We start from the raw sequence: 21522 nt of genomic DNA, 5'->3' as shown, positions 1-21522 counted from the left end.
TCTAGCAGTCATTGCTTTAGAATATTTATATTTATATATATAGCTATATATTATATATATATATATAGATATATATATATATATATATATATATATATATATATATATATATATTACATACACACAGTAGATGCTGGTTATTCGTGACCCTGATAGACAACTTTCGGTTATTAAGAACATTTTCTCAGAAACTAATCCCATCCCATAAACTTTAATTTTAATGGAATTGTTATATTAGCAACTGCACGCCCGCTTATTGACAGGTTTATTACTAGTTGCCAGTGCTACAGAGCACGCTTGCATGATTTATGCACATACTTCATGCAGCTTTTATAACACACTGACTACACAACTGCGTATTTCTGGCGGACTGAGGCAGAATCGTGGCTTTGAAACTGACTGTGAAGCTACACGCAAAATTGAGACGGATTTACAGTGGGAGGTGGTACATTGTAAAAAGCAGACAACATTGGACAATTTCTTATTTTAAAAGTGTGTTCTTTAGAAGTTATTGTAAGTACAACACTTTTTGTATGTTTGCATTACTCATTGTATGGACAATTGTAGTACATCGTTGTGTAGTACTGTTTAAGACTGCTCCCTTTTTTTTTGTTTTACACACGCATGAAGTAAACAGTTATGTTTGGTTATTTCGTGCCATATTTGTACAACTACAGTATATGTCATTGTTCCATATAAATAAAATACACTTGGGGGGGGGGGGGGGGGGATATATATATATATATATATATATATATATATATATATATATATATATATATATACACACACACACACATACAGTGCCTCTAGAAAGTCTACACTCCCTTGAACTTTTTTCACATTTTGTTGTGTCAGTGCATATAAGTGAGGATTTTGTTTCCACTTACCTGCACACCATACTCCACAATGTTAAGGGAAAAAAAGTTATATTAAAAATACAAAACTGAAAGGTCATAATTGGAACTATCAACACCCTCCTGAGTTGATACTTGGTGGAAGCACCTTTGGCAGCAATTGGAGCTGTGAGTCTGTTGGGATAGGTCTCTACCAACTTTACACACCTGGATTTGGCAATATTTGACAATTTTGCAATATTCTTCTTTACAAAACTGTTCAAGCTCTGTCAAGTTCCTTGGGGGGCGTTGATGGACAAGTTTTGATGGACTGTGTGCTTTGGGTCGTTGTCATGCTGAAAGATGAACTTCCGTCCCAGTTTCAGCTTTCTGGCACAGGGCAGCAGGTTTTCCTCAAGGACTTCTCTGTACTTTGCTCCATTCATTTTCCCTTCTATCCTGACAAGTGCTCCAGTCCCTGCTGATGAGAAACATCCCCCACAGCATGTTTCATCAGGCCACAAAACTTTTTGCCACATAGCTACAGAATCTCCTGAGTATTTTTACATACTTCAAATGGGATTCAGGGTGGACTTTCTTGAGTAATGGCTTCCTTTTTGCCACCCTACCATACAGGCCAGATTTGTGGAGTGCTTGGGATATTGTTCTCACATGCACACTTTGACCAGTCTTGGCCATAAAAGCCTGTAGCTCTTGTAAAGTTTCCATTGGCCTCTTGGTAGCCTCTCTGATCAGTCTCTTTCTTGCTCGGTCATCCAGTTTGGAAGGACGGCCTGATCTAGGCAGGGTCGTGATGGTGCCATAGACCTTCCACTTCTTAATAATCATCTTGACTGTGCTCCAAGGGATATTCAAGGCCTTTGATATTTTTAATTTTAATTTTTTTTTTTTTATACCCATCCCCTGATCTGTACCTTTCAACAACTTTGTCCCGGAGTTCTTTTGATAGCACCTTGGTGCTCATGGTTGAGTCTTTGCTTTGAAATGCACTACCCAGCAGAAGGAACCATGTCAATCACTACAATTTAACACAGGAGGAGGCCACTTAACTTGGTGCTTGATTTTGAAGGCAATTGGTTACACCTGAGCTAATTTAGGATTGCTATTACAAGGGAGGTGGACAGCTTATCCAACCAAGCTATACCAGTTTTTATTTAATTAATTTTCTACAAATTTCTAGAATATTTCTTTCACTTGAAAGTTGTGGAGTAGGATGTGTAGATAAATGAAAAAAAAAAACTATTTTAATATATTTTAATTCCAGTCTAAAAGGCAACAAAAGGTGAAAATCTGAAAGGGGGTGAAGAAAGGGAAGGGAAACTTTACAGCATGCAGGGTTGTGTATAACTGTGTTATACTTTGCATGTTACCTTGTCTTTCAGTGGAAAGGTTTTGACATGTGCGTTGACATTGGCATTGACTAATAACAGCACTATTTGTTGTAAATTGTTAATTTCTGATCTAGGTGGACATGAGTAGATTTGTGTCTTGAATTTGAAAGATTGAATTGCTTTAGTAACGGTTTGTTATAGTGAGCTCACTCGAGACATAAATATATATATATATATATATATATATATATATATATATATATATATATATATATATATATATATATATATATATATATATATATATGTGTCTGTGTGTGTGTGTGTGTGTGTGTGTGTGTGTGTCTATTTTCCAGTGCACTTTAGAACTGTATATACGTGTGTGTTGCTTTAGGTGTGTGACTTTCTAGAAACAAAGTCGTGTTTTGGTTAGTCAGCCCTAGGGGTCAATTACAATTGTAATTATGCAAGTCCTAATTATTTGCAATTACATAGTAATTCTAGTTGAGCCTTGGCACACCCGTGTAAATTGTAATTGTATTCCACCATTCTATCATACCATATTGATAGATTACAGTTCAGTTATGCATTTATTTGTCATTCGATCATTTATTCTCGCTTGTATTTTCAACTACTTTTGGTGACCCCATTTGTGGTGTTGTAGGCTTCTGTATTTTTACCTGTTATTTATTGCTTGGTTATTTAGAATAAGTAGAGTAAACATGTTATTGTGGGTAGTTTGTTACTTTTTAGTGTAATTGTAATTATAATAGTAATTACTGCATCATAATTTTTACTGGAATAGTAATTGAACAAAGTGTCATGTGTGCGACTGTGAAGCAGAAGTTTGATTCTGCTCCCTTTGTTTCACTATTCACTATCCTTTGTTTCACTATTCCATTCTGTATGTTCTCATTTGAAACACTAGTCTTGTTTGGATTAAGAGAATGGATCCCATTAGACTCATTCAATTGCTCTATGTGAACTCTAGTAAGTAGGCAGCCTAGGGACCCCATTATGCTTTTAAACAAGCCATAGGTTGCTCTCATTCAAGATAGCTTGAGATTCTGTTTGGCTGCTCATGAAAATGTATCTACTGTATTTGGAATTCTAAAAAAGCCTGGGAGCTTTCTACAAGAAAAAAAAGTAGCCGACATGTGCTGTGGGTCAGAAAAAGAGGTTTTATTAAAGCCTCAGGATTCTTCTACAGAGTTGATTTAACCGTTGCCGTGCATTACATCGCAAGATGTATGCAAGTGTATTATTCCCGTCTCTGCCTTTTCCTGTATTGCCTGTATATGCCGGGAAACCTGTTTAACAGTTCCAGCTTGACAAATATATTTAGTATAAAAGAATTCCATTATAGTCTCAAATGACTTTTATTGAAGTCTCTGTATGTTTCTAATTTAGATTGTACTAGCACTGACACAGGCACCTTATGGGAAGAGTGACAGAGAAACAAAAGCAGTGTTACTGTGTATTACTCATTGTTTTTTACGGAGAGTTCAAATAATCATAGCGTAGAACTTTATGGACAGAGCCTTCTACATCCTCTACAAAATACTGTTGCTTGTGGATTAAGCCAAGATTCACTGAGCTCAGAATTGAGGCCTGGTACAGTTGGGGGTTCAAGTTAGTGGATGATCAGGAGGATAGCATAAGCCTGGTTTGGAGGTGCTGTGGGAAATTAGTTGTTGTGGACAGGTGTGTACATCACAAACCAACCTAACCACAGTTTGTATTAACTTTCATTGTTGCTGGCAGTTTGTCAGAATGGACAAGTTTTGATGGGCAGTACCAGTCAATGTGATCAATGTACCTGCTCTGTTAATTAGTACAATCAATATTTATTTTAAATGTATTTCTCTGTGTGTGCAATAAAAGATATATATATATATATTATTATATATAATATATATATATATATATATATATATATATATATATTATATATATATAGTATATATACTTAATTATTAAATTTACCTTACTCCTCTGAGGAGATTCTATCAAAGATAGTTTCCGTCATCTCGTCTGGGTTCATGAAAAAGAAAAGTAACAATACAATATATTGATTTACCATAAACTAATGTGTTTAACCGGGTGGAAACATACATTTGTTAGCAGGAGTGCTCTTGCTAGTGGCACGGTTATGCTAAGCTTTCATCACTGTAGCGCTAAACAAAACCCTGCCCAGCCAGAATGATATGATGGAATTTTATTTTCTTTAGCAGTCCCTGGACCACAGGAGGACTCAGCCCCCAGCACCAGTACAGATATGACCGCTGAGAACTTGAATCAGGACAGTGGCACCGCTGAAGCATCGTCAGAAGCAGGCACCAGTGCTGCTAACTCCGGTAACTCTCTTCAGGAGATTGTACTGTTACAGCTGGAGAATCTTTAACCTAGTCATGTGTTACAGCCGGAATAAGAAAGAAAAATAAACAAGGACAAATTTGATGTGTCTGCAAATGAGTGCACACAAAATACCAGTGGCTATGTTAGTAAGTTTACATTTATTGATTCCAAAATTCAAAAACATTTATCGTTAGACACAACAAAATGTGGCACCTGGTTATAAACCGAAATCAGATCATGTCGCTACCTAATGTTGTGGATTAAGCTCAGGTGCAAAGATGGTCTGTGTTCAGAAGAGGATTCAGGTAGCTTTTTCTCACTCTTACTCTCAAGTGCCTGTCTTCTGTATCGTACCCAACTGCATGTGCGTGGAGCTGAACTTTGCAAATTCTGCTTATGCTCAGTTTTCCTAACAATAGCGAAACACTTGAGAATCAATTTCTTGCCGTAAGTTAAAATGTTGTTTCAGACACAGAACACACACAAGGTCAACTGTGCACCTGTTTGTCAATTCTTGGGCTTGAGGAGAAAAACCTCTTTCTATTAAGAACAGCATACCTTGCAACTGCGCTGTGCACAGTGTTCTCTTCTCAAGTATGCTCACAATATTTGTTTAACCTGGTGATCTTGGCCTATGTTCCCTTCTGAATACTGATCTGCTGTTTTGGAAAGTCTACACATGGTTAATGGGTATTGCTTTGGGTAACACAGTAGGAGATGTATTTGTTTTCCTCAGAAGGGAGCTAGCTGTTCTTTCAGCTTTGCCAGTCAATATCAAGCAAAATGAATGGTCTGTTTTTCCGGGTTTTGTTGCATGTGTCATGTAGAGCCAAGAAAATGTTACTTTGTTAAAGTCTGGATTGTGATCATTGGAGAAGTGTCTGAAGGCCAATGCTGATCCTGAAAACAGATCTGGGTCAGTCAGGCAGGCATACAGTACTGTAAGGAAATGTACCCTTTGTCATATGAGAATGAATGAATGAATGACACCTACCTTGTTTATGGTGTAATTTCCCAAATGGTATCTTGGAAAAGCCATGCAACTGCACTCATGGCTCCCTTAAGAAATCTGTTGCTGTTCCTGCATGTTGTGCCAAAGCATGCTTCTTTTAGTGTTGAGCTTGAAGAGAGTCTTCTTTGCCGTGCTTAGTTACCTTGTGTAAAAATGTCCTACAGTTTTGGTGCTCTTTAAATCCAGGTGTTCCTGTATGTGGTTGAAGATTGTTTTGTTTTCCAACACACACAGAAATATACTGTCAGTTCAGTTAATGAATCCAAGAGGAGGGAACACAATTATCCTGCAATACCCTTTCCATGATTGCATCAATGAATTTTCATCAACACAGTTTTGAACGCAATCTATTCTACATTATAATACTCTTACATCTACAGTTGTAGGTTTCCCATCATTTGTTTGTAGTTTTCTATAGTATAAGTGCATTGCATAGCAATTCTTAAACGGTGATAATGTGCTTTGATTGATTTTCTGCAGTAAAATGTGTTTCTTTTAGCCATAGCAATATTTAATCTTGAGAGAAATAGCCATATAAATGTAGACTACATAAATAATAAATGACACTGTAAAGCACTTGTTTTGTTTCAGGGCATTTGCTGCCTTTTCATATTTCCCAAATTGTATTTTGGTGGAACTCACTATATATTGTCAAGCGGTTTGAATTCTATTTTAGAATTATTTTCATCTCAATTAAAGACAGTTAAGAATCATTAAGACAGATTTAATTGTTTTTTGATTTCAAAGAAATTCGCTTCAAACATTGAGCAAGGGGAACAGGAAAGGACGAGTGTGGATTGAAAGTCTGAAATGTTCTCTTAATGTGAAACTACTGCTTTCCTGAAGTGTCAGCAATTTGCTTACAAGTGTAGAGTAGTGTTGTGAATGTACTTCCTACACCTCATCCCTCCTGCCTGTCTGGTTACACCACGCCTGAGTTCTCTTCTAGTTTATGTCATTTCAGAATAACAAATCCATCAATTTACTGCTTTCTGCTAGCACTTCTCTTTTTTTTTTTTTTTTTTTATAATCAAAGCACTGTACATCTCCCTGCTTTGGAGTGTCAGATCTCTCCTGTGTTCAGGTGAAAGCTCTTGATGAAGTGGGTGAATCGATTCCTGCAGGGTCTAAACTCAGCAGAGAATGTCTGTGAATTGAAGAAGGATCAGTGATTTGAGGGAGCGTAGCTTCAAAAGTTTAGTGCCTGTAGGCGCTACTGATCAGTGAACCTTTGTTGCTACAAAGCCTGTAGGAGTGGTAACAAACACAATCATTTAAACGTGTTAATTCCTTCAGTAAATTGCAACTACATACTTCATGCTAAGTAACAAGCGTGTGTATTTTTAATATTAGTAACTCTTGTCCCTTTAAATTGATGTCTTGAATCCTGACGATATCACAGTGTGGGAATGTTTTTTTTCAGGATTAAAAAAAAAAAAAAAAAAAGTTTTGATTATAAGCAAAACTACAAAAAGCTATTGTTTTTTTTTTTATGAAAGGTACAATAATTGTACTTGGTTACAAACGAAACCCAGTATTCTGCAATTATAAAACTAAATCCGGTTGTATTCCCAAAGCTCTGCTATCAGTGTGGTAAAGCAATGCACTGCAAATGTATTTAAATGTAGTCTTCATCTACTTTTTAAAAACGGTATGTCAACATTCAGTATTAACCGCAATTCATTATTATACTACAAAGGCTTTTTAACAAGAGTGAAAGGCACTGACGGTGAGATAAAGCAGCTTGTAACCTCTCCCGATCTCCTCCCCTTGTCCTGCAGGTGAGAGCTCAGAGTACAGCTCTGGGGAGGATGCCCTAGCCCAGATCCGCCGGCTCATCGCGGAGGGGGGGATGACGGCTGTTGTGCAGCGAGAGCAGAGCACGACCATGGCATCCATGGGGGGGTTTGGAAACAACATCATTGTGAGCCACAGGATCCACCGTGGCTCCCAGACCGGGGCCGACTCTTCAGGGGTCAGGGGAGCCCGAGAGGCCAGAGACGATCCCCTACCCGGCCCCTCCAGCTCCTTCACCTCGCCGCACAGTACTGTCACCATCACAGATCCTGGCAGGAGCCGCTGCCGCATCCTTGCTCGCACATTGCAATTGACTAACGAACCGGACGGCTCCAGAAACGCTCTGCCAGCTCCCGAAGAGAGGGTCCCCTCCCCACAGTTTGCTACCATCTTCTCATCCGAAGGAGCAAGCACTTCCAGGAATGAACCCAGCGCCCTCATGGACACAGACGATGTGTTTGAGAACAGCTACCCAGATAGCGAAGACCTCCACACTTCTTCTGCCACAAACAACAACAACAACTACACAGAGGATCCCTACAGTCGATAAGGGTTCATAAAAATGCTGGGTCTTTACTGTGTGAGAACACAGGGATATAGACTGATGCCAGCTATCTGACTGGCAGCTGGCAGACATACAGTACAAAGGAATGTGTGTTTTTGAATCTGGTGTTACATGTCCTTCAGTCTTTAACTCTCTTTTTCATAGGGACTCCAACCCTAAAGCAACCATGCCTACTTTAATGGCTCAAGCACCTAGGTATTTACTCAGTTCCTGTTGCAAGTATTTTTTTTTACTTACGTTTGTACTTGCAATATTTAGCTTCCTATGTAGAAACAATAGCAAACTAGTACTATGATCATTCCATGCCCGTACTTGAATACTATAATGCTAGCTTTGTTTTAGAAAAGGTTGCTGCACACAAAGTGTTGTGTATGTATGATGGTTACAGGGTGCTGTTTAAATACCTAGATCATTAAATAGGGTTTCGTGTGTACAGTAGTCGGTGCTACTTGATGAGAAAAAGCATTACTTTGGGGGGGGGGGGGTGGTTTAATGTAAAAAGTGCCAGCACATCAGCTGTCTGTGATCTGTCAATTATGTTTTCCAGTGTGAAAAGCTCCTCAATTTTGAGCATGAGCTTAGTTGTATAACATGTAAATCTGTTTGTAATTAAGCAAGATAAAAAAAAAAAACTAACAACCTGTTAATAAGCAGACTGCTTCTTGGCAGTTTTATTCACCCTGTTGTACTTTAGGACTGGGATCTAGAAAGAACCATTGGATTTGTAGTCATCTGAGTACAGATCCAGTCTAATGGAATTCAGAAAGACTACAGCTCCCAGAGTTCCCTTTTACTTCCTTTCCCTGTTGTGTATCCAGGGTTTGAGTAAAAGAAAAAACAAAAGAGGAAGCCACTTTCCTTAAGAGTAACTTTGTGTTATTAATCACCATCACTCTTCAATGGAGGATTGCTGCTCCCACAGTGATATGGAAAGACACTTTACAGCATGACTGGCTAATGCTGCATTGCATTTGAAAATACAGAACACTGGTTGTGTAATAGTTGCCAGGTGTTCTTTCTTGGAGCATTGCAAATAGCCCAGTTTCATTGTATTATTTTAATTTTGGTTTACTTGCCTAAGGCATGACTCAATTGATGCCCACCCCCCACCCCCCACCCCTGTCTATCTGCCGTCTAAAATGTTCAAAATAAAAGTGGCATTCGAGTCACCCTCTGTTTCTTCTAGCTGGGCATTGGCACTGAAGGAATTTGGAAGTCAGCCAGTCAGATATCATCATTGGCAGTCTTTCTTCCTATTTGTAATATTCCTATGGGCATTGTAAAAACCACTAGTTTGGAGAAACTTGAGATTTGCACCTGGGTTGAATGCGTTCGTTACCACTAGCGAAACACAATGAAAAACGGCTCCAGACATGCATGGGAGGGCTAGGTTGAAGGTGTTGGGATTAACTAGATGACCTCTTATGATATAACTTGAAACAGACAAGCAGCTCTCAACTATGAAGAGCTTCTCATTGGTGGTCTAGAGCAGATTTCTGAGGGGAAGCTTGTATGCTTTGATTTTGTCGTAGAACATTAATACCTGTTTTTTAAATGTATTTATTTGTTCATGATAGCTTGTTATCACCAACCCAGTTTGTTCCTCAAACTGGAGGAGAGCAACCCTCTTAGATCTGTTGCACCATAGCCAAGGCTGTATTTTGTTCGTGGATTTCACGATTACCGTCAAATTTACCCATTGCCATGTAATATGTAGTTCCCGTGAAAATTCCCCATTTAGGAAAGAATAGTGTAAATATTGACATTTTTTAACAAAGTAAAGACAACAAACCTTGTTGATGCACTACCTGTTACACTGCATTTAGGAACCGGGCAGCCAGTTTAGTTTGCTTCTGGTAAATGATTGAACACACTGCATAGAGCTGCACGATTTCTTTTAAATGTCTTCAGCGCAAGACACCAGCTGCATCAAAGATCAGTAATATTTCTGCTAAAGATCACTGACTGTTTAAATTTTTTTTTTCATAATTCACCGATGATGAAAATAGAATGTCTTTAAAAGGTACACATAATAAATAAATAAATATTCTACACTTTTCAGGTCAGCATTTAAATATTTAGGAACATTGGTTGCATACTGTAGAGAAAATGATTTGAGTGACAATGGGTTTTTCTGCTTTAATAAATATTGTTTAATCATTGAATATCTTTTATTTTTAGCTGAAATGCAGTGAAACAAGCCATTTTTACCATGAAAAAATACAGCCCTAGCCTTAGCTCTGCAGCAGGTAACCAGTGCCCAAACTCTGTGCTGAAATTAGGTTTGCCTACCTCGTGCTGCCATCAGTGGCCAAATACTTGAAGCATGCCATTCACTAATTTCCAGAAGAATGTGATACAGTGGTTAGAAGCTAGGCCCGTTACAAGTGAAAGCACTTCCTTGGTGCCATTTCAGAAAGGACTGCTAATCAAGTATAAATGGTACAGATTTGTTTGAAAAAAACAGCCATTGAAGATTTAAACATCTGTGTAAAATTGGAATGAAGGAGCTGCACTGTAATTTACATAAAGAAAGATCAGGAATTGAAAGTTGTTTAAATGTGGCGGGTGTTACAGTATTTTGACGAGCGTGTGAATAGTTAAGCTTTTTTTGTTACTTATGACTTTTAAAAAGCATGCTGGCTATTTGATTTATGTTTTAGTGTTTTGGTCTGAGCAGCTCAATCAGCCAGGACAGTAAGTTCAGTAGACTAATTATAATTATTATTCCAGAATGACAGCCTCTAGAACAGGGCTGTCCAGTCACGGTCCTGGAGGGCTACTCCACTCCGGGTGTAGCAAGTAAAATGTGATGATCAGCTACATCAGGGTCTGGATGAGAGTTTAAATGGTCCAACCTTTTATAGAACAGGGTTTAGACAAAGACCTGGAGTGGAAGTGCCAGCTTTTGCCACTGCTGCTCTAGAACAAAACATAGATAACATGATCCGGCCTGCTGATTATTTTCAAAACCTAAAAACGTCAGTTTCCTGCTGAAAAAATCTGGATCGCTTCTTTTTTTTTTTTTTTTTTTTTGGTAAAACAGTGATATATATATTTTTTATTTTTAGGGGAGGGGTTTGGAGTTCATGTCTATAGCCTTTTGATCACTTGAAAAAGGGGCCTTTTGTTTTGGAAGGTACTTGGATTTGTGCAAGTTGGATCAAATACCATATGCCGTTACCAACTATTTAGATCAAGCTGTCATTTCTAGCCTTAACTGATTTCGTATTTAAAATGTGTGTTTCTGCAAGTACTGTTTTTGTTTACAGCCATTCATTTCAAGCAAGATCATTTTAAACAGGTCTTTTTTTTTTTTTTTTTTTTTTTTTTTTTTTTTTTTTTTTTAAAACAAAGGAGGACATTTACACTTGATGTTCATTTCAGACTTTCCATGCCTACCAGGGTATGTAGCTAAAGCAAACTTCTGCCAGGCTTCATGCAGGTTATAGTCACCGTTACTTTGTTGTTTTACAGTTCTAGACCAGGGGTCTCCAATCCTGGTCATGGAGGGCCTGTGTCCCCCCCTGGTTTTTGTTCCAACTGTACCCTAATGTACTTAATTGGATCAGTTAAGTGCTTATTAGAAGCTTAAGTGGTTGTATTACTTGATTTAGAGTACAGTTGGAAGACACTGGCCCTCCAGGACCAGGATTGGAGACCCCTGGTTTAGACAACTTTGTTGTTAATGCACGATAGGAATGGCCTTGAATTGCGTTGCTGAGCTAGGATTTAATATTGCTTCAAAATGCAAGTGCACTATCATTTACCTTGAAGAATTGTGCTACTTAGTGTATGAGTACTGAATACTGCTGAAGCTGTCAGAACACTAGGGGTCATCTTGTGAGAAGTTTTGGACACTTTTAAGCTAGACAGTTTGAGTTCTGAAAACTTGAATACAATGCATATGCATATTACATCCACTGCCAGTTTGAAAAAAAAAAAATATATATATATATATATATATATATATATATATATATATATATGTGTGTGTGTGTGTGTGTTATGTCATTTAAACTTTGCATCATTATACAATAGATACATATTACTACAGATAGACCTATGTAGACATCATTACTGATTTTCTATCCTGTCATTACATCAAGTATGCTGAATGGTTTGATTTATACATACTAAGAATCCTTGTACTTGGCATGGGATGTGGGAGTCATTTCTTTTTATTGGTATTATTTTTGTTTTAAGATATTATTGGATTTGCACAACTTTAACTTGAAGCTAAGGGTGTTCAGCATTAGGCTTTATGCTAACCACTTTTTATCATGACAAGACACTGCTTAAAACTGTTAATGCACAACGTTGCTTTTAGGTTAAAGGTAATACTAGCTTACAAAATAATGCAAAACAAATACAGTAGGAGAAGTAGTCTGTACAATCAGATGGAACTTTGTTTCCATGCATCTTGTATCTCCATGAGAGGGGGGAGGTTATTCAATGCAGGACTGTCTTGTGTCCCTGGTACCAACCATTCTGTCCATCATCTTCATGTAAACTGCTCACTGTATGTGTAGCTACTAGTGAAATAAAGGATTTTTTTTTTTAAGTAGGAAACAGTGTGATTTAAGATTTTAACTTTTTTTTTTTTTAAACTGTTTTAAAAGAAAAGTGGAGAATTGTCAAAGTGCAACTAAGTGCTGTGGGAACACCAAAGATCCTCATCATAATAATAAAAATAAAAACAGAAAACTTGAATGTTTGGCTTTGATTGATTATTTGGGTGTCCATGCAAGTTCTCTTTCAGGGTTCGTAATAATTGGGTTTCTAAACAATCCTCTTAAAAACTCTTCATGTAACCTACTGTTTATTGCAATTCAATAAATTCCACTCGTTTTTCTAGTGCATCCATTCATTATAAATTGCACGTATATTCACTGGAACAGCCCTGTGATGAACTGTTACAAATTGTAAAGTGATGCTGGATTTTAACAAGAACCTAGTTAAGAAGGCCAAATTGCAGCTTATATGCAGATACTTTACAACAGCAAAGATTCTGACTTTGTTGGGGTACAATGTACAAAAAACACATTGCCTTTTTAGAGGATGAGCTGTTCAAATTAATTAATGAATCAATTTATTTTAATCTCTTATTTTTAATAAAAGGTACAAAACTACACAACTAGATCCCCAGCATTAATTAGGGCCGCTGATTATAAAATATGTACGCTTCTGTAAATTTAAACTGTCAAACTGTTTGAATTCCTTCTATTGTTTAAAGATAAAGTGGTGCAGCATCCATGTTTGCCTTGCTTCAAAGGGCCCAATGCCACAGCTGATGTGCTGAAATGAGATAATTAAAAGAAAGCCAGAAAAGAGTGACACTAGCTGTGGGGATGCTTGATATACAAGGATAAACTCCTGCAGTGTGCAGAATAGGACTTCCCTTTACATGTTTCCTCATACCATGTGCCTATTCTGGGGCCCTGGTGCTGAGCTATGGCGGGGACACTGAGAACTAAGAGGGCCCGCTGTCATGCCGGCATGGCATCTGTCTGTATCAAGTCTCACTGCCTCGCAACGTATTCTTAAAAGGAAAAGGGTCTAGAGAAAGGGATTTTGCCTACAAATGACAGTCATAAATGAAGAATGTTTCACCTTTTTAATGGAACTACCAACTTGTCTAATGCATCATTCATAGTTTTCCTTGTGTGTATCAAACCCTATACAGTCCAACTCCATTCCTGCTTTGCATCCTTTTTTTTAATGAAGAACTTCAGTCTGCAATGTATTGTTTAGCATTATGAGGTGTGATGAGTATTATAAGACGGCACTGTTTAAAGATGTTGCTCACATTAAAAATAGATGCCAAGCCTTAAAATGGCTGTTCAACTAAAGGTGAAAACAATGCATAGAAAATCTACCATGTCCTCACTTTTGATTACAATCGAGGGATGCATTATCCTCTATGGGTCATTTCCAGTGAGTCGTTACTAATTTCAAACTTGAATGCCCTGGTCATTTTGTTTAACTTGTTTATTCAAGATTACCGAACAAAACCTATTTTAATTGTATAACTGAAGTAGTAAAGTATGCAGTAAACTGTGTATCATTCAGAAATAAACAATGACATGTATTATGTATTAATTTTTTTTATACAGTTCCAATCCTATTGCATAAACTAATTAGCCACAGCAATGCCTAACTAACTGCATGTCCAACTCCACTCACTGTAATAAGCTACCTGCAAAAAAAAAATATATATATATGCTCCTAATTATGTTCATAATACCAATAGCAGTGGGAGGATAAAGAAAGTTCTGTGGAGACTAGCTCTAAGCTCCTTTCCTTTTAATCTCCTTGCCAAACGTTTTTTTTTTTTTTTTTTTAAATATATTAACTGTAGTCACTGGCAACCAGTGCTTGCTCATTTAGAACAAAGCTGATGAGATCTAAATAATGACTCATTAGTACAAGTTGTATATTTTAAAAACAGGGACGATTCGCGTTACTAAAGTTCTGTAAATGTTTATTGAATTCATCTTAGACAGCGCAGCATTGATGCAAACCAGATACAGTTTTGGGAGTAATCCTTACATTATTTGTAATATTTTGTCTCTTAAAATGCTGCCCATCTCCCTACACGAAGCCACAGAACTCGATTCGCCTCGTAAAACACTTGTGTACAGTAGAAAGAGTACCCTTCCCATCTTACCTGAGCAGCTGTCTTGTCAGTACACCAGAATTTGTTGTAATTTACTCTCTTTGCCGCTGCTGTGCTATGAATTTAATTAGTATCAGTGAGCCTACTGGAAATGTCATTTTGAGGTCCAGAGGTGATAAGGGACTGGAGACAGCGTTTTAAATATTTGCTCTTCTTGTCATTGCCATAGAAACATAAACCAATTACAGTGACACAAAATCCCTCAATTATTTGTGTGTCTTTTTTTGTTAACCCTTTCTCCTCTGTGGCTTTTATTGCCCTGATTGAGAATCTAGGTGTGTGAAAACAAACTGTCTCATTAACTTAATATCTCCATATCTTAATTTCTTTCTAACTTACTGTCTGTTACCTAAGTTGGCTCTCAGTTACTTTAGTTGTTTCTTTCTAACTGTCAGTTCCTTTGTTTCTTTTTAAGTTTCTAACTTACTAATGTTCTTACTAACTTTACTGTCTAATTTGTTGTCGTCTTTTGTTTCTAACTTGTATTGTTTTTCCACTGTATTCATTACCAGCCTCTCTGTAAGGGTGTTGTTCATAGACAGGTGCTCCCTTCTAAAAAATAATTGCAGTGGAAGGGGAAAACATACTTGTCCAAAGAATGCCCCTCCCACCGGTTCAGGCCTTCTCTTCTGTGTTGAAAATACTATCCGGTCTCAATATGGTTCCTAAAAAAATTACTAGTCCCACAAGCGGTGCAAGTGTTAATCTCTCATTTTCCCAAATATTGTTTCATTTACCTTATAGCCCTCTAAGCCTTGGTTTTGAATCCAATTCGAAAAACTTATGACTTGCATCTTCCACTGTATTCATTACCAGCCTCTCTGTAAGGGTGTCGTTCATAGACAGGTGCTCCCTTCTAAAAAATAATTGCAGTGGAAGGGGAAAACATACTTGTCCAAAGAATGCCCCTCCCACCGGTTCAGGCCTTCTCTTCTGTGTTGAAAATACTATCCGGTCTCAATATGGTTCCTAAAAAAATTACTAGTCCCACAAGCGGTGCAAGTGTTAATCTCTCATTTTCCCAAATATTGTTTCATTTACCTTATAGCCCTCTAAGCCTTGGTTTTGAATCCAATTCGACACAAATAAGTTGAGAATCTGTTTATTCCAGGTCTACATCACAAAATGTAATAATGTGTTTCACACAGCAGGTGAATCAGCTGGCTAGCTCTGTTGGTAGAGCATGGGCCTGTGGTTCCCAGGTAAGTGGGTTCAAACCCCATGCTTTGGGGCATGTGTGTTCCTTTCATTTTCAAACACTTTGTCCTTTTTTGAGACAGTTTTACACAACTGGACATGATGCCAGTGGTATATAATATAATCAATGAAAAAACAAGCTCTTCCATGGAAGTGAGATGGCACAGTGGGCTGTGTTCTTCGAGTACTGGGTTCAAATCCATCTGATTCCTTCCTTTATTTTCAAATAATTTCATATATAGATAATGATAATGGAGGCTTTTCCACGGAAGCGAAACTACACATTGGGCTAATTCAACGGCATGATGTGCTGTTCTCCTTGGAGTATTGCGTTTCAATCCATCTGATTCCTTCCTTTATTTTCAAAGAGTTAGTTAATTTACCTTATTGTCAGTGTGAAACACAGCTTGCCTGTGGGAGCTGGTGGGGCAGTGGAACAATCCCATAACCCGATGAAGATGGCAGTTCAAATGCAGCTCCTGGAGGCGAGTTCCTGAGGTAGACAATGATGTTGGTTGTGTCCACAGGTGGTGGATAGAAAGGTGGGTGTCTGGCCCCCCTGCCCAGGAGGAAAGTGGAAGGGTGGGATGTTGCTGCCTGAGCAATGAGGAAGGTAGCAAACTGTACTTTTCTCCACTTTTTTCTCTTTTAAAGATGTGCATTCAATAACTGTTCAGTCTTCATTCTATTAATGAATACACAGAATAAGAATATTTAAGAGACTTGTGCATGCACAATTGGAGAAAAGTACAGTTTCCCACCTTCCTCTTCTCTGAGGCAGCGACATCCCCACCTTGTTAAAAAAAAAAAGCCAAAAAAAAAAAAACATGCAACAATCCTGGCTTCCATAGGAAAATCTCTTTTATATTGTGTCCCTGGTCAAGCTGAGGAATCTGAAGCTGTGCAGCAGAAATAATTCCACTTCTAGCTGTTTAGGTGTCAGCATGCCTTAGCATTACCAGCAACCACCTGGGCGTTGGTGAAGTGAACCCGGAGACAGTCACAGTGGACCCAGAAAGGAGACTCAGATTCGGACCCTCTCAACAATTCTTTTTGTTTTCCCTCCGAGACACTGAGAATCCTCACTTTGCAAAGCTAGCACAAAGCAGGTTTGGTGCGCGAGAGTCATTAAATTAATTTGAGGAGTATGTGTGTCTAATTTGGTAAACACAAACATATGTTTCCCTTTCAGAATAAATGGGGCATACGGTATGATTTACTGAAGCCATATACTTTAATAATCAGCCTGTAGGCTTTTAAAATTAACAGGCATGTCATACTAATCCCTTCATAACACTATTCCATATGTATGGAATATATTACAAGACTAATTTAGTTCGTCATGTTTTCAGAATACTCTTCACTGTAATGCAGCTAAGCCCTCAATGTCAGTGAGTCTTTTGTTCTCTGACATGTGAATGTCTGAAACACAGGAAACCTCAGTGAATTACTCAAGGATCCTTTCTTGCTTATTCCCTGGGCTGACTGATATGAACAGAATGTAGGCATTTTTTTTTTTTTGAATAAAGAACTGTTGTTTTGAAAATCTATGCCAATGGATAGGCAACTGGACCTAGCCTAGCCCTGTTCTCTGTTGAAGGGTGTGTGTGCATGCACCCGTCCATAGAATGTCATCGCTAGCTCTATAACGATGCCCTGGTGGCAGAGATCCTGTCACATAAGGTATTCCACTAGCAATAAAGTCTATTGATAGACAGGGCTTGCACTGTCATTTTAAGTTACAGTTGTTGTTGACATACTTTTATAAACACAACAGACCCTGCTGTGCCGAGACTCTGCCACTGATAAAGGGTTACAGTGAAGTCGTTTCAGGTTAATTCACAAAACTAAAACAGACCTGGTGAAATGTCATTTACCACTCGGCTCCAGAACATACCAGATCAGCCTTTAACAGCATCATTTACCTAGAGTAACACTATCTAATGCATGACAAAAAAACCCAACAAACTAAGAAAAATATGTCAAAAGGACGTATTTGAAACAAGCCTGAGACTGGCCAGTTATTATCATTATTTTTTTACAGCCTAACAGCAGCAGTAGACAGTAAGTAGGTTTGACATGGATATGAAACCTGGTTATTCTATTGGGGAGTGGGAGTCTGTTCATTTCAAAAGAACATTTTCGTAATTGCAACCAAACTTAAATGATAAGCAGCACATTAAATATTGTACGTTCAGCTCACTCACTTCAAATCGCTCTGTCATTCATTTTCCCAATATTAAAGAAATGAATAAAAGAAAAAATAATCCTGCAGTGTACATCCACTTAGTCCCTGTGGCTTCTCTCTCTGCTTTAGTCTCAATTGTTCACGTTCTGTTTGTAAAACTTGGGTTTTGATGCTTGTGGACATGCAGCCAATTCAGCACTTGTACTTTTAAATTCAAAACTGTACAATTACTTTTTCTAAGTAGGTCACACTACAGTAACCCATGCCATTGTCCTCAGAAGACTTATTCCATCAGCAAAGATGCAATAAGTACTTAGTGTGCTAAAATCTGAAATCCCATTACCAGTAAATTAAATTATCATTTAGTGACACAATGTAAACGCCTGAAAATATTTGCATAGCAGCCAAAAACATCTCAAACGCATGAATGTTCATTGTCAGCATCACGGTCCAAGATGATACCGGCAAGAAAGAGACACAGAGACAGAAAGCTTCAGTTTTACGCTCAAAGCGTACTTGAATTAACAGACACAAAACACAGGAACAAAATAAGCACAGCATGACAGCCAAAACAAAACAAAACAGCTGGACATTCGACTTCACCACATTTTACGCTCCACAAACCCAGTTACACCAACTTAACTCCTTCTCACCCACACAAAGGATGTTGTCTTCCTTATATGCAAGTAGCCACACCCCAATTAGCACTCAATTACTGAACTAGGGAATGGCCACATCTGTGATTGTTGGCAGGAACAGAATTAACCCCATACCTGACAACCTTACATTTGTTTACATAAACAGAGCTTTTGGCCTGCCACAGTGAGATTAATGGGTCCGTCCGTCCGTCTGTCCCCCATCCCCCCATGGTATTTTAGAATCAACAGTGTATGAAAATAGCACCTAGAATGGGACAGGAATCAAATTTTTAGCACTATAGTGAGAGTGGCAGTGCGACAAAGGGCATTCAAATCCTATGAACCTAAATAAAAACAAAAACAAACAACTGTACCTTAGAAATTAATTTTATTGGATTACAGGGATAGAAAATGCAATCTGTTTTCTACATTTTCTTGCCCTGGAGGATAGACTCAAGGAAGGCAGTCAGTGAATGAAAAGCAAGCCATAACAGCGGCAAAAATGTATCAATAGTATGGCACAAGATGTTCCCTATTATAATGGATTCATTAGATCACTTTTTTTATTACTAGTGTCAATCCTGTGGTATGCTTTGTGCAACTGAGGATATCTCTTTGTTGTGCTTTAAAGAAAGAGCTATCCTTATATTTTATTGAATTGAGCGCATCTCACACATAAAGAAATACATCATGATAACTTCTAGACAGGCGTGCACATCGCCCAGTTAATGTGACCAGCGATGGTGTTCATATTCAGCCAAAAATAATGCATTATTAGCCCTGCAGGTTGTGTAAAGCTTATACAGTATCTCATAGCTGATCAATAATGGCACAGCACCACATTGTCCTGATGTGTACAGTATTCTGGAGTGGGCCCATGTTGGAGCTGTAGAGCAATTGAAGACACCAACACATGCCTCGAACAGAAACAATACAGCGTATCTGCACCCAGCTGCGCCTATGAGTACCTGCACTTTTTGGTAGAGAATTTAACCCCTGCTTACCAGAATGCATTTGGGGTGTGAGTTGAAAAGCCTGAACTGTCCCAAACTGTCCTAGTGTACATGTAGGCATATGGTAACCGTAGCAACAGGGAGGTTTCATACAAAGAGACTCATTCCAAGAGAAATACATCACTATGGTTTTGTTTGAATAGGATTCGGTTCCTCTGAAAAACAGAGACACAGCATACGCCTTGAAGACTGCTCACTTTGAAAGCAGGCTTTGTCTTCTCATCTGCTGCACAACTGAATGGAGCTGTCCTAGTGTACATGTCGTCATGTGGTAACTCTACCTGTTGAACCCTGATAGCAGTGACTTTAACATTATGATTACATTTGGGGGGCGAATTGCTATTTAAAGATTATGATTAGGTCGGATGGTCTGGGGAACTTGGCTCCAGTCGAACTGACAGTGTGCTAATAAGGGGGTTATGTTGTAATAACTGGGTAATCGCCAATAGCTCCTCCACTATGTGTAGAAATAGAAGAAGTTGATCAAGAAAGGCAGGGCAATGTTTTGCTGCAGAGCCTGGAGGATGAAGATGTTATTACAGAGCTCTTCCGCACAATCTGAGACTGATATTGTTAGCGGGAAGCAAATTTGCCCATTGAGTTGCCAGAAAGTAAAATTGCATTAATCCAGAAACAAAGGCAAATATTTGGCCTCTGTCCCAGAATGTTTAATTATGAATACATTTCACTGGAGTAAAACATAGTTAAACAAATGAAACAGTGGTAGCCTATAGATAGAACACAGTAGAGGTCGTTATTTTGAACTGTGAACCACTTGAATTTCCAGGATCTATTTTCCTAGTTAGGCATTTGTTTTTACTGTTTAAAAAAACTAAGTGTGCTTGAATTGTAAGAGCCCTTGTCATTTCATGCAATTAATTTAACACAGAAAATAACCTCAAAAGGTACAAAACAGATACCCACCAGGCTTTCTAGTTTACTGCATATTGAGAAACACTATACAAATGTATATTCCCAGTATGCAAGCTTGGACACTGTGCTGTGTGTGATGAAAGGATTACAGAATAGACTTCATTATGCAGCTTTGGCTACACTTGTGCAGCATAAGAGGTTTGCTGTCTGCTATACTTGATTGGATGGCAGAAAACCTGGTTATCAAAGTTTAATTCAAAGCTTATTAAGCATTTATATATTAAAGCAATGTAATTTTTCTGAGGTTTCCTGGTAAATGCTGAAAGTTATTGAAATCTTTATATGTTCTGTTTTCCATACATGACATATATAATAAATACCCCTGCCTCTGTTCTCCTATTTACCTAGCAAAGGCCTGGTTCTTATTAATTGATTATCTTTGCCTCATTAAGCCACTTGGCAATTTCTTTATTACAAGCACCTGACTAGTGAAGAGTCAGTTTTTGTGTGGAGAGGAGAGAGAAGGGGGTGGTGGCTGTGTGTGTGTTTGTTAGAAAAAGTATTTTCTAAGCTACTGCTTTTGAGATATAAAACAAAAAAACAAAAAAACAGAATATATCAAAAAACGGAATCAATGCTACAATTAACTTCTTTAGCTGAGTTTGAACTTTGCTTTAGCAAATTAATAGAGATGCATTGAAGTCTTTATGTCCACCCTTTGGGTTACTGTTCGTTGTCTCACCAAGTTGTTCCTGTTTTACCCTGGGATTTAAAAGGATTATTTGTCCAAGCTGCCTCTCCAATGGGAAATTTTTTTGTTCTGACATTTCCAGACCAGGGTTATTTTGCTCTTGTATCATTTCCCAAATGCTGGGAGAGATCAAATTAATTTACTCTTTTTATGCTGTTGGATTATTTTTTTTATTTTTTTTGAAAATCAACTTGTATATATTTTCTTCGTGTTTTTTTTTTTTTTCTTAATCATCTGGATTGGTTATATACTTTAGTTCTGGT

At 38.0% G+C, this 21522-nt stretch overlaps 1 protein-coding gene across 4 annotated transcripts in view; it reads left to right on the top strand.

Annotated features, from left to right (window-relative positions):
- The window catches only part of LOC121294603 (activating molecule in BECN1-regulated autophagy protein 1-like), a 73960-nt gene extending 64169 nt beyond the window's left edge, over positions 1–9791 (top strand). For 2 of the 4 annotated variants that reach the window (XM_041218486.1, XM_041218484.1), the window contains 2 exons: positions 4420–4545; positions 7340–9791. In XM_041218486.1, coding sequence (XP_041074420.1) covers positions 4420–4545; positions 7340–7905 — 692 coding nt within the window. In that variant the 3' untranslated portion in view covers positions 7906–9791. The remainder of the gene's footprint in view (positions 1–4419; positions 4546–7339) is intronic. The other 2 variants (XM_041218485.1, XM_041218487.1) reach the window with 2 other exon arrangements.
- Positions 9792–21522: the final 11731 nt, after the last annotated feature.

Source organism: Polyodon spathula, chromosome 19, assembly GCF_017654505.1.
Source record: "Polyodon spathula isolate WHYD16114869_AA chromosome 19, ASM1765450v1, whole genome shotgun sequence".
NCBI classification, from domain to species: Eukaryota; Metazoa; Chordata; class Actinopteri; order Acipenseriformes; family Polyodontidae; genus Polyodon; species Polyodon spathula.
The sequence above is the reverse complement of the archived record's forward strand: the minus strand, read 5'-3'. Positions and strand labels throughout refer to the sequence as shown.